The sequence below is a fragment of the Chenopodium album genome, chromosome 11 (genome assembly GCF_948465745.1).
Source record: "Chenopodium album chromosome 11, dcCheAlbu1.1, whole genome shotgun sequence".
NCBI lineage: Eukaryota > Viridiplantae > Streptophyta > Magnoliopsida > Caryophyllales > Amaranthaceae > Chenopodium > Chenopodium album.
The window spans coordinates 4,084,408-4,096,609 of record NC_137844.1 but is presented as its reverse complement, the minus strand read 5'-3'; the positions used below and the strand labels follow the sequence as shown (position 1 = coordinate 4,096,609).

The window sequence follows — 12,202 nt, the reverse complement described above, 5'->3', positions numbered from 1 at the left end:
TGGAAAGAGCAGCTATTGGTTGTAATTGAGCCTTCCAACTTATTGCTCCCAAACAAAGAGTGAAGATATAACCGGAGAGAGACCTTTGACGGTCAAAATCACCACCGTAGTCAGAGTCAACAAACCCAACACATTAGTAGAAGTTGTTAAGTTCTTATCAAATACCAACCCTGTATCTACAGTACCTTTTAGGTATCAAAATATCCATTTTACAGCATTCCAATGCTCCTTGCCAGGGTTGTGCATATACCTGCTTACCATGCTCACAGCATATGCTAGATCAGGTCCAGTACAGACCATGGCATACATAAGACTGCCAACTGCACTAGCATAAGGAACTCTAGCCATTTTCTCCTTTTCTTCCTCCGTTTGTGGACAAGATGCAGATGACAACTTAAAATGTGCAGCAAGTGGGGTAGAGAAAGGCTTACAATTACTCATATTAAAACGATCAAGAATTTTCTTAATATAACTTTTCTGAGATAGGAATAACTTACCAGCCTGTCGATCTCGATGTATCTCCATTCTGAGAATTTTCTTAGCTGCACCAAGATCTTTCATCTCAAACTCCTTATGAAGTCGAGATTTCAATTTATCAATCAATGTCTTATCTTTAGATGCTATGAGCATATCATCCACATATAGCAGCAAATAGATATAGACTCCACCGTACTATCGGAAGTAGACACATTGATCGTAGTGACTACGTATGTAGCCTTGTTTACTCATAAATAAGCCAAATCTCTTATACCACTGTCTCGGGGCTTGCTTGAGACCGTATAAGGATTTCTTTAAGCGACGGACATGATTTTCCCTTCCAGGAACGATAAATCCCTCAGGTTGTTTTATATAAATTTCTTCTTCAAGATCTCCATGTAAAATGGCAGTTTTGACATCGAGTTGTTCCAACTCCATGTCAAACATAGCAACCATTGCAAGAAGGACTCGAATAGAGGTATGACAAATGACAGGAGAGAAAATCTCATTAAAGTCAATACCTTATTTTTGATGGCATCCTTTAACAACAAGTCGTGCCTTCTATCTTGCAGGTTCAACTCCTGGAATGCCTTCTTTTTGCTTGTAGATCCATTTGCAAGTAATTGCTTTTCGGCCTTTGGGAAGCTCGAGTAAGTCCCATGTGCCATTCTTATGGAGACTTTCCATCTCCTCGTTCATTGCCACAAGCCATTTAGAGGAATCGGAACCGGAGATGGCTTCTAAATAAGAGGATGGCTCTTTTCCAACTGCAGTTTCTTCGCCAACTGATAGAGCATAAGAAAGCACATATTCATCCCCGGAGTATTTTGATGACCTTATAATAGGCCTTTTTGAACGATCCCTTATCATATTGTAATTTGACTATTGATCAGGGCTTTGTGGCTGGCTTGGATCAGTGGTAATTGGAGAATTGTCAATCATGATCTTGAACATCATGGCTAGAATGAGAGCTTGGGAAAGCATCAATTTCAACTGTAAGAGAATGGCTAGTTGTCTCCAACTCGAACTCTACCTTCTCACTATCACCATCCTAATTACCTGTGTTAGGAGAAGAAACAGAAGACTCTGTACTAGAGGATTTAATAGTAGCATTTTCATTGAAAGTAACATCTCGAGTAAGAATCACTTTCTTAGACTCGAGACACATAGTCTATAGCCTTTAGATTCTGAGGAATAGCCAATGAAAATGCATTTAACAGCTCTAGGAGCTAGTTTGCCATCATTAATATGAGCATAAGCGATACAACCAAAAACTTTTAGACAAGAGTACTCAACAGTTGTACCTGACCAGACTTTCTCTGAAATTTTGAAGTCAATAGAAGAGTGTGGAGAACGGTTGACAATATATGCAGCTGTAGATATGGCTTCCGTCCATAAATAACGACGAATCCATAGTCCAGCATTGAAGATCATAAACCGAGCTCTTTCTAGAAGAGTTCGGTTCATACATTCTGCTACGCCATTATGTTGAGGCTTGCCTGGTAATGTATTGTGTCTAGCAATACCGGCTTGAGCGCAGAATTCTTTAAATTCGCCATCACAAAATTCCATGCAACGATCAGTCCTGAGCTTCTTGATTTTTCTCCCAGTCTGGTTTTCTACAAGAGCTTTCCACTTCTTAAAAGTGGGAAAAGCCTCATTTTTATGCCTTAAGAAATAAATCCAGACTTTACGAGAAAAATCATCAATGATGGACATAAAGTAGCGTTTTTCAGAATAAGAGGCGATCTTGGAAGGTCCCCATAAATCAGAGTGGACATAATCAAGAATACCCTTAGTTCTGTGAGTAGTAATAGAGAAACCTACTTTCTTTTGCTTCTCGTAGACACAGTGCTCACAGAATTCTAGCTTACCCGTGCCGGGTAAGCCGAGAAGTCCACGTTTGCTCAGGATGTCCATTCCTTTTTCACTCATATGGCCGAGGCATTTATGCCATAATTGAGTAAGATCAGAATAAGAAAATGATGATGAAACGGCTGCTGAACCTGTCACTGTGTCCCTGTAAGACATACAAACTGCCACTTCTTGTGGCTTTCATGGCAACGAGGGCACTTTTGGTGACCTTCAAAACTCCGCCTTCAGCCAAGAATCTACATCCAGGAGACTCAAGAGTACCCAGTGAGATTAGATTGCGTTTTAAGTCAGGAATATGATGAACCTTGGTCAATGTCCTAACAACGTTGTCATGACTCTTGATTTTGATTGAACCTATGCCAATAGCTTTACAGGAAACATCCATTAAGACAGTACCACAATCAACAGATTCATATATGGTGAACCGTCCCTATGAGGACACATATGATAAGTACAACCAGAATCAAGAATCTATTCATTAAAGCCCTTCTTTTCAGAGGTTACAAGTAACACCAAGTCACCTTGTGAGTCAATTTCAATGAAACTAGCTTTGGCCAATTTCTGAGGTTGTTTATATTTTTCTTCTTTTTCCTTTTTATTATTTAATTTAAAGCATTCAGAAACATCGTGCCCTGGTTTCTTACAGTAGCGACAAGTAACATTAGATTTACGTCCCCTAAATTTAGATCGAAATTTCTTTTTGTGTGTGTTACCTCTTTCATGAGATCTCCCTCTAACATTAAGCCCTTTGGCTTTATCTTCATTATTCACTTCAAGGTCAAATTTTTCTTTTGAGAGTAAGTGTGATTTTACATCCTCAAAAGAAATAGTTTCACTAGAACCATATAACATAATTTCCTTAAAGTGTTTCTAAGAGGGAGGTAAGGAGACAATTAATAATACAGCCTTATCCTCATCATCAATTTTAACATCCAAATTCTCAAGATCCATGATAATAGAATTGAATTCGTTAAGGTGAGATTGGATGGACGTACCTTCGGCATCTTCGGCCATACGAATTGTATAAAGCCTCTCCTTCAGACGAAGTTTGTTAGCAAGGCTTTTAGTCATATAGAGAGACTCGAGCTTCGTCCATAGGGCAGTTGTAGTCTTCTCGTGTACCACTTCACGTAACACCTCCTTGGTTAAGCATAGTTGGATAGCCGACATGGCTTTTTCATCCAACTCTTGCCATTGCTCGTCAAACATGGTTGAAGGCTTCTTATCAGGAGCCTTTTTTAATCCGTTCTGAATAAGAACGGCTTGCATCTAGATTTTCCAAATACTAAAGCTTATCTTGCCATCAAATTTCTCGATGTCGAACTTTGTAACGCTCGACATTATAAACCTTTAGTTCTGATACCACTTGTAAGGGTAAGAGCGCTAGCGGAAACGTAACTAATCGAGAAATTGACAAAGTATAAACGACAAGAAAAAAGCTATTAATGAGAGTACTAAGACCCTAATTTATTAGGGTGAGAAATATTACAATATATAACTCTCACAAATAAAGAACTCACTAGGGAGTATAATGAATAGTGGAATTATACAAGGAGGAAAGTATGAATAAGGAAGTTAGTTTAGTACATAGGATGGATAGTATGGAGATGTTTGTGGAATGACAAAGTTTGTGGATTGATGGAAATGAACTACACTCCAACTATTTATAGTTGTTTGGAGTCGGTGGATTATATGGCGGTGATAGCAAGAATTTTCTAGATAATGTTGCAAGTGGACTATTTCTAGAAAAATCAAGAGAAATGTTGATGGTTGATCACTTGATCATCACCGACATATCAATATGAAGGTGGGCTTCTCAAGAATTGGGCCATATGTATGATACCCAACAGATAGTATACTCTCAATCAAGGAAATGGAGTGATATTAGCTAGCCCGTGAATCAAGAATAATATCATGATGTGATATTTTTCTCTACAATATATCAATCGTATGGCTCTTAATCGTCAAGTTTTCAACCTCGTAAGTGCAAGCTACAGAGTGGTGCCACCATGCCATAGCTCGGCGCTAAGTTAGCAGCACCACGGCTGGTTTTAATTTTGAGTTCGAGTGCCTTGAAGAATACTAGCTGAAGCTGAGATGAGGCAGCTACTAGTTGCATACTCTCAAGGAATTTGGCTAGCTGCTCTTTTCCTAACATGCATGGTAAACGCACCACGTCCTATTTGTGGTATAGCCAACAGCTTCCCAAATTGTCATGCATTCTTTTTCTTCCCCAAGGCTTTTAAATTAATAGTAGCTACTTACTTCTGTAGTTCTGTTAACTTTACTAGATTTCGCAAGTAATACTCAAAAGTCAAAAGAAAACACCGCAACAGTGAATGGCAAAGGCAAGTAAACTCGTAATATGACCATAGACCAAAATTTTCTGGGTTCTTGCATTGTAGCTACAAGCAAAATCCCTAATAAGAGGAACACGAAAAGACGGAAACTAGATGAACCTAAGTGGTAATCACTTGAGGATTACAAAGACAGGTTTTATTTACTCACCCTGACTTAATTTCTTCTTACATTTTGCTTTGGAGAAGGGGGGGATCCGGGACATTTTATCATTCCTGCTTCACTACACGCATAATTACAAACATATTTTGATCTATACAAGGCTACACGCTACCTAGCACATTTATTAACTATACATCCCCGAGCATAGAGAAATAAAGATGTTAACACCAACAATATGGACTAGCTTGACATACCAAAACACGTTATAGGAGTCTTTGGCATTGGATTTAAGGAACTTCCATAGCTTTGCACTATATGTGCACATTATAGCAGTCAAAGTGCTGTTGCTTCACCTTTTAGCCGCTATCAGAAAACATAATCAGCTGAAGATTTGAATCATTCTAGTTTCAGGCTTATGAACATTGGTAAACTTCACTAATATAGAGCATCAAGAAGCCTTAACCTTTGACTCGAACCAGGGAGTAATTGAGCTTTGTAGGCCTCTGATCCGTAGGCCATTGCCCCAAAAGGAGGCAAGGCTAAGACCCATGATAGCCATAGCAACTACAGAACACGCGGATGGAACGGCTTGACTAGTACCAAGAAACTGGGTAGCAAGAAGCCCAGCTAGGGTCGAACTTTGCATCCCCGTACACAGTGAGATTGTCCTGGAAACTTCTTCCTCCTGCCTGCAAATTTTCAGACATGTATTGGTTTATTCAGGTCTAAATAGCACCAAAACAATTAGCTAATCACTACAAAGTTTGAAAGTAGATTAACTCAATAGATGAGAAAATATATCAAGTTTCAGGATACAAATGAGGATATTAAAAATTGCCATAAACCCACAAGAAGTGAATCAATCAATACATTCAGCAACAATCCATTGATGATATTAACTACCACAAAGCAAAATCTCAAAGAAAGTACGTAAAGATCTAGCAAGCATAAGTTTAATCTGATCGGTTATTTGCACTATAAATAGGATTTCTCAGTTTAAGAATTGCATATCTATGAGCTTTCTTTGAGTTTTCAAACTAATTAAATCATTACGGGTTCGTTCTGCAACTGATAGGTTGAGGGGGGAAACACATAACGCATAGAAACTATTCTTTGATGTATTCATTTGTCTGACCTCTGACTAATAATTGATTGAAGCAAATTGTAATTACTCGGAATATTCAAATAACATAAAACACCCATGTGCAATGTTTGGATGCTCTGATGTAGATATGACGACTTCATTTTGAGCCATAAAAGTAGTGCACTGCATAAAACAGCTGAATTTGACAATTATTCGACATGTATACGTGTCAAACAATATATGCTGCATCAAATTGACAGTGTCAATCAGGCTAGAAATGACAGAAAACTCACCCGCATTTTCTGTTATAGAGCTAAACAAATAGGCACAACATAGTAGAATTACTAATTGTTATAATTACACAATCAATGACAATAGTGCAGGGGTTGGCATGTACATATAATAACAACATGGGCAAAGTACTGTTTATAACTCTACTAATCGGCCAAATATTAGGCAAGCAGAAGAATAAGATTTTTTATATTTAATTACCTCAGATTTGGTAGTTTGGAGAGCCAATATCCTAATGTGAAAGCCGCAGCATGAAATGCCAACACTGGAGCAATCAAACGAAAACCTTCAGCAGAAAGAATCCGACTACGATTTATTGCAAGGGGACTACCAATACACAATGAAGTGCAGGCCATAGCTACAATGGGCATCACTGGTTGAAGGCGGTTGACAATTGCTTTGGCATAGGTATTCAGCAATAGACCAAGACTGATAGGGACAAGAACTACCTAAGAAAAAGCACAAGTCTAAAATCAAGTTAATTGAGTAATACACATAACCCAATTATAGCATGAACCTTTTCTATGGAAAACTCAGTACCTGCAGTATAGACTTAGACATAGCAACAGGATCAACAGGAACAACAGACCCAATAAGAAGGCGGGTCAAAAGAGGGGTAAAGATAACTGATGCAATGGTTGAGGAGCTAGTCAACAAAATGCTCAATGCTACGTCTCCTTTGCTCAAGAAGGTGGCATAGCTAGATAGTTGAGCACCTGAAACACAGGCTGTGAGGACAAAGCCTGCATAGAACATAGGTGACACCCCAAATGCTTGAGCAATCAATACACCAAGGACTGGTTTTACCACGTATTGGGCCAAAAACCCAAGAGTAAGAGGCAAAGGCCTGCAGGCATAGAAACTCACTGTATAAGTAAGGCTTTAAATAGTTGAGAATATGAGGCCAATAGGCTATGGGCGGTATTTCAAGTACCTACCTCTGAAAAGCAAGAGCAAAGTCATCTATGGATAATCTTATTCCAATAGACAGCATGATCCCACCAAGTGCAGGGGCATATAATTCTTTTGATACCCTGCATAAAATAGAAGAACTGTTTTATCAGGATTGTACAGCAATAATTCTTTAGCCTAAACAAGGCCTAGTTCCATTTTTTCTCACACAAAGCCTAAGCAATAATCTGCTCTTCATCAAAGACTGAATGCCCTCTTTCTAGTTCAGGACAATGCAACGATCACAATTCACAAATGCAAAAGCCAATGAACAGCCACCATGTGGTTTAACCACCTACACCAGACGAGCAAGAGAAACCTTGAACGGAAAGGCTAGTGGAGCAGTGCAAGGGGCAGGATAGCAGCCAAAAGAAACACTACAGGACAAATGATTAGGTGGGATCCTTTTTGACAGCCATTGGCTGAGTGTGTACATATAAAAGGGGGAGAAGGGTAAGACTAGGTAGTTGATTATTGTGTAAGGAAATATTGGAGATTCGTGACCTCAAGCCACCCTCAGAGATTGGTAGCCTGAAGCTACTTGTAAGAAACTTCCGTTTGAATCAAAAATCCTATCTTTCTTCCCTTAAATTGCTTTCTCTTAAAATCACATGTCAACTAGCTGTTTAGTAGATTAGTAGATAGTTACAGACAACCTCGGCTATTTCACCTTTTTTGCTGCTTACTTCTGTGATCAGACACCCTTTCTTTAATACACTTTCATTTACTCTGTAACAATTTCCATCACCATGCCCTGTTTCAATTTGCACCGATCATTGAAATGAGACATTTATTTTTTTTAGACCATAGGAAACTTTAATAGATAATTTTCAACTATGCTCAAACCCATTGGATTGATTCCTATGGATCTAGGAACATTATCAACCACTTAAAAGGCCTTTGTTATTGCACTTTGTTAAACTAAGAATGCTTTCATGTTTTTCTAAAATGTTCATAAATCACAAATTTACAAGCGAAGTGAGTTTTAGTTCACCTACTCACATTGATATCATATCATATCAAAGGAACAATAGGACTCGTAAATAAATTTTCAAAACAATAATGATTTACACGTGTCCACTCTGTCCAGAATATTCCTGAAGCGCTTCAAGATGTCCTGCAAGCTATAGCTCTATGAGCCTTGCCCCTCGCATCTCAGGCAAACTTTCAAATAAAGTACAAATGGCATGAGTTTAGGTTGCATTTGGCCAGGAGAAAGATGCTTTCAACTAAAATTAAATTCCTGTTAAATTCTATTACGAAACAAATTGACTTCCAAACTCTTAACATTACATTCAGAGAGAAAAGGGGAAAATATGTCATTCCTTAATTAAAGGGCATGCTTGGATTGAGGATAGTGTATTAAGGCTGTGATGGAAGAAAAAAATAAGGATATTGGGCTGTAGGAGGGAGGAACGAGGAAATTAATACCCTTACTTTGGGGGTAATTGTAACCCACCACCACACTAAATTAATGTTACACTTCAACCCTTAAAATGAGGTTTATAGTTTCCCTTCCTTCTCTTCCTCGTTCAATTATTACTCATTAAATAATCTATCCTATAGACCACCATCTAATTTCACTATCATTCTCTCAAATTTTCTTCGTCAACCCCCTTAGCATACTATCATATAACTAATATATAAAACTAAATTTTTAGCCAGGTCACGAGGCAGCGTCACTTGGCGTTCTAAATTTTCGCCAAGTGTTGCGCCACGTTGGATAGATTTAAATAGATTTCATAAGATTAAAAAAAAAATTAGTCTAGAATTCTATTTGGATAGAATTTTAGGATAAAATTGTTAGATTAGAATTTTATTTTCGATAAAATACCAATATTTCAGATGTACTAATTGAATTATAATTTTATTATAAAAAAAATTATTAGATTTTAATTCTAAAATTACCATATAAATTTATTTTTTATATCATAATATTTTTTTGAGCAAAGGAAGTAGTTTAAAGCGTAAAACATCCATTTATAATATATTCAAATCAGTTAAAATAATATACTTCACAATCTAATAGAATTTTATTACTATGTAGACCTGTCAATTAGGGTCGGGTCATGAGTCATCTCGGATTGGGTCACTTTAGGTTACGAGTCAAGAAATGTTCAATTTTTGCCCAAAGTTTTGGGTTCGGGTCAACCCAAAGGAAACATTTATTTTATTTAATTTATTTTTTGCTAATTTTTTTTATTTTTTTAATGTATTAAATTAAATTGAAAATTTCCACCAACATTATTATTAATCATTACATATTTACATGCTTACTAGATAACAAATCGTAACAAAAGCACATCAATTCCTAACTAATTTTGTATCAATTATATATTTTAAAATTTGATATAGATTGAAAATTTATCTTAAAATTCAATAAACAATACGAGGATCACACGGGGCACAAAACTAGTTCCCAATAAAAGTATGACCTAAAAAGGAAAGCCTACTCCAGTATTTCGAAGAACTATTTTTAACTCAAGACACTTATTTCACACCACTACACAGTATACAAACCAAACACATCCTTAAACTTAGAAGGAATTATGGAGTATAAAATTGTATAAAACTGCTTTTCTATTTATCTTTAATGTACTAAGAACTCTGATATGGTAATAATAAGACCAGCCCTAACTCATCCTTACACATGATCAAAGAACGTCAATACGTCATTATACGAGTTAAACTAATACTGGGTACCTAATATTGAGTTGGCAAAACATAATTGCTTACATGATCACATTATTATAGCATTTGTAGTACTTTTTAAAGGCAGAACTGGCATGGAAAAACCCAACTTAGAATAACTAGTCAACTATAGTACTCCCATATTTATTAATGCTATATGTCACCAAAGAATTTCCCTCTTGACAGGTAAGGAATAAGCTTTACAAATAAACTACAGTATATAAACTCTTAACAAAAAGAACAATTAAGTACACAAAAATTATTAAATTCTCAAATGACATCATCTGTAACTGCTAAAAGCAGCATGCAAAGAAACCTAATCAAATCCCAGAAGAGATCCAAAGCATTCTAGAACTCACTAGATTTCACCCTGCTACTAGAACAAACAAATGATGTAAACGGGATTTGATTCTAGTATATCACCCCAATACTGGTACTTTAATCAAGTTAGTTGGCATCCACACAAATCAACTACAAGTATATTCATTCCACCCAACAAAAATAGTAGGTTATGTATACAACGAGTACAACTAAGCCTATTATATACAATAGGCCCGTTACATACAATTTTTACCACATTCTCATAACATATCAGTTACATTCATACAAAATAATTCTAAGTTGAGTAAAAAAAAAAACAATAAATTAAGAATTGGTGTTTAAGAATAGAGTATATACCAAGTAAAAGAGGCTGGTTGAGATAGGGCAACGACAGCGGTGGCAACAACAACAATTGGAAGAATTGCTGACAATTTCTGAGAACCACCACTTTTTGAATCATCACTTGATATTTGATTACTAGTATCATTACCAAATGATAACAAAGAAACATTTCCTAATCTTCTATGCAATCCAACTCTCCCTCCAAATCCAATAAACGGCGTCATTGAGCGCATATACACCGATAATCCACCATTAAAACCACCATTATCACCCCTTTTATGCAAATTCTTCAAATACCCAGAAATCTTACTCCCTTTAATTGCCTTCCTTTTGATTCTTAGACATAAATTAGACAAATTTAGAGGTGAATTAGAAGAAATTGACAGGAAATTGTTTGTGAGTTGGGGTTTTGATTGCAAAAACGAGATAGCCGGAGCCAATGACAATGATAAAGATGGTGATATAGCCATTCAATTTCAATAGCAAATTGCAAATTTTTAATAGAAATTTACAAAATTAGGAAGATTTATTTCTGGATTGTATTGATTAGAGGGTTTTAATGGGGTTTGGACATTTCTTGGAAGAATAGTACTCCGTAGTGTAGTAGTAATAGTCCACGACAGAGATGGCAGAGGAAAGAGAAAGGAGAGGGAAGATATGAGGTGTGAGAGAGAGCTGGGATTAAGAAAAGATGGAGGAGAGAGAAATTTGGTACGAAATATGATAATTGACAAATGTGTGTTTTCATAATTTTTGTTGGCATTATAACTCTTCATTTTGGCACCTTGAGTTGATTCGATACAATCAATTTCTATTTGTCTACTTTTCTGTTGGGAAGTTGGAAGTGTTTGATTTTTCTAGGACTTTGTCATGTTCACCAAGTGGAGGGTGGATATGTTGGTGTTTTATGGGCATTCATATCAGCTCTTGTTTTGAGCACCGGACTCTCCGATCAGATATTTTGAAAGTGAGGGTGAAAAGTAAGGGATTTCCATCTTAAAAGTGTTCCGAATGGAAAATGATCCCTTAAGTCAAGGTTGAAAGGTACATTTATTCCATTAAACTAAGCTAAGCTTAGGTTGGTGCACAATACGCTAAATTGAGTATGTGTCATTAAAATTTGTAAAATAATACAGAGTATTAATTGTTGATTACAAATTTAAATCATAAACTTGATCATAGTTTAATTTGGTTAATGATTTAGTTACAAACAATCACCTTAAGAGGTTTGATTTGTGGTTTGTTGAGAAGGCAAGTTCAATATTTCGTTTGTGCTATGCATGCTCAAGCAACACACAAATTGTGTGAATACAATAGAATTCTAAGTTGGTGATTCTATTTAGAAACAATCACCTTTGAGCCTTGATTTGTAAGACTCAGAGTAAAAACGGTTCGTTATCAACAACAAAGTAGGAAGAATTTTATGAAACGACCATAAACAGAAACAGAAAGTGAAATTTTCTGAATACTAAAATCTCTACATTTCAGCCATTTATAACATTTGGCATGGGTTATTGGATTTTTATTCCATATTGGGCCTTTCCCTACCTTGGTGATCAATTCAATAATTGCTTAATGAAAGGCCCATATGAGAATTTAAGCTCCCAAACAAATTTACGTAGCAATTTATAATTTGAAAAGCATAATGTCCAGTACATGGTTAGGCCAAGAATTCAGCCATTACTCTTTATATAGACTTTGATTCTTGTT

At 36.4% G+C, this 12,202-nt stretch overlaps 1 protein-coding gene across 1 annotated transcript; it reads right to left on the bottom strand.

The window, feature by feature from the left end:
* Positions 1-4,688: 4,688 nt before the first annotated feature.
* On the bottom strand, positions 4,689-11,202 carry LOC145567202 (putative sodium/metabolite cotransporter BASS3, chloroplastic). Its single transcript, XM_081626447.1, has 5 exons — positions 10,508-11,202; positions 7,126-7,221; positions 6,728-7,034; positions 6,389-6,636; positions 4,689-5,501 (listed from the first exon to the last, which is right to left on the bottom strand). Exons 1-5 carry the CDS (start codon positions 10,960-10,962, stop codon positions 5,261-5,263), a joined length of 1,347 nt encoding a protein of 448 aa, XP_081482573.1. The 5' UTR covers positions 10,963-11,202; the 3' UTR covers positions 4,689-5,260.
* Positions 11,203-12,202: the final 1,000 nt, after the last annotated feature.

Excerpts from the sequence above, each read along its gene's own strand:
- LOC145567202 (XM_081626447.1), bottom strand. The coding sequence starts at position 10,962 with ATGGCTATATCACCATCTTTATCATTGTCATTGGCTCCGGCTATCTCG. Across the intron at positions 6,637-6,727 it reads TGTCTAAGTCTATACTGCAG|GTAGTTCTTGTCCCTATCAG; the intron begins GTACTGAGTTTT and ends GCTTTTTCTTAG. Across the intron at positions 5,502-6,388 it reads TCCAAACTACCAAATCTGAG|GCAGGAGGAAGAAGTTTCCA; the intron begins GTAATTAAATAT and ends GAAAATTTGCAG.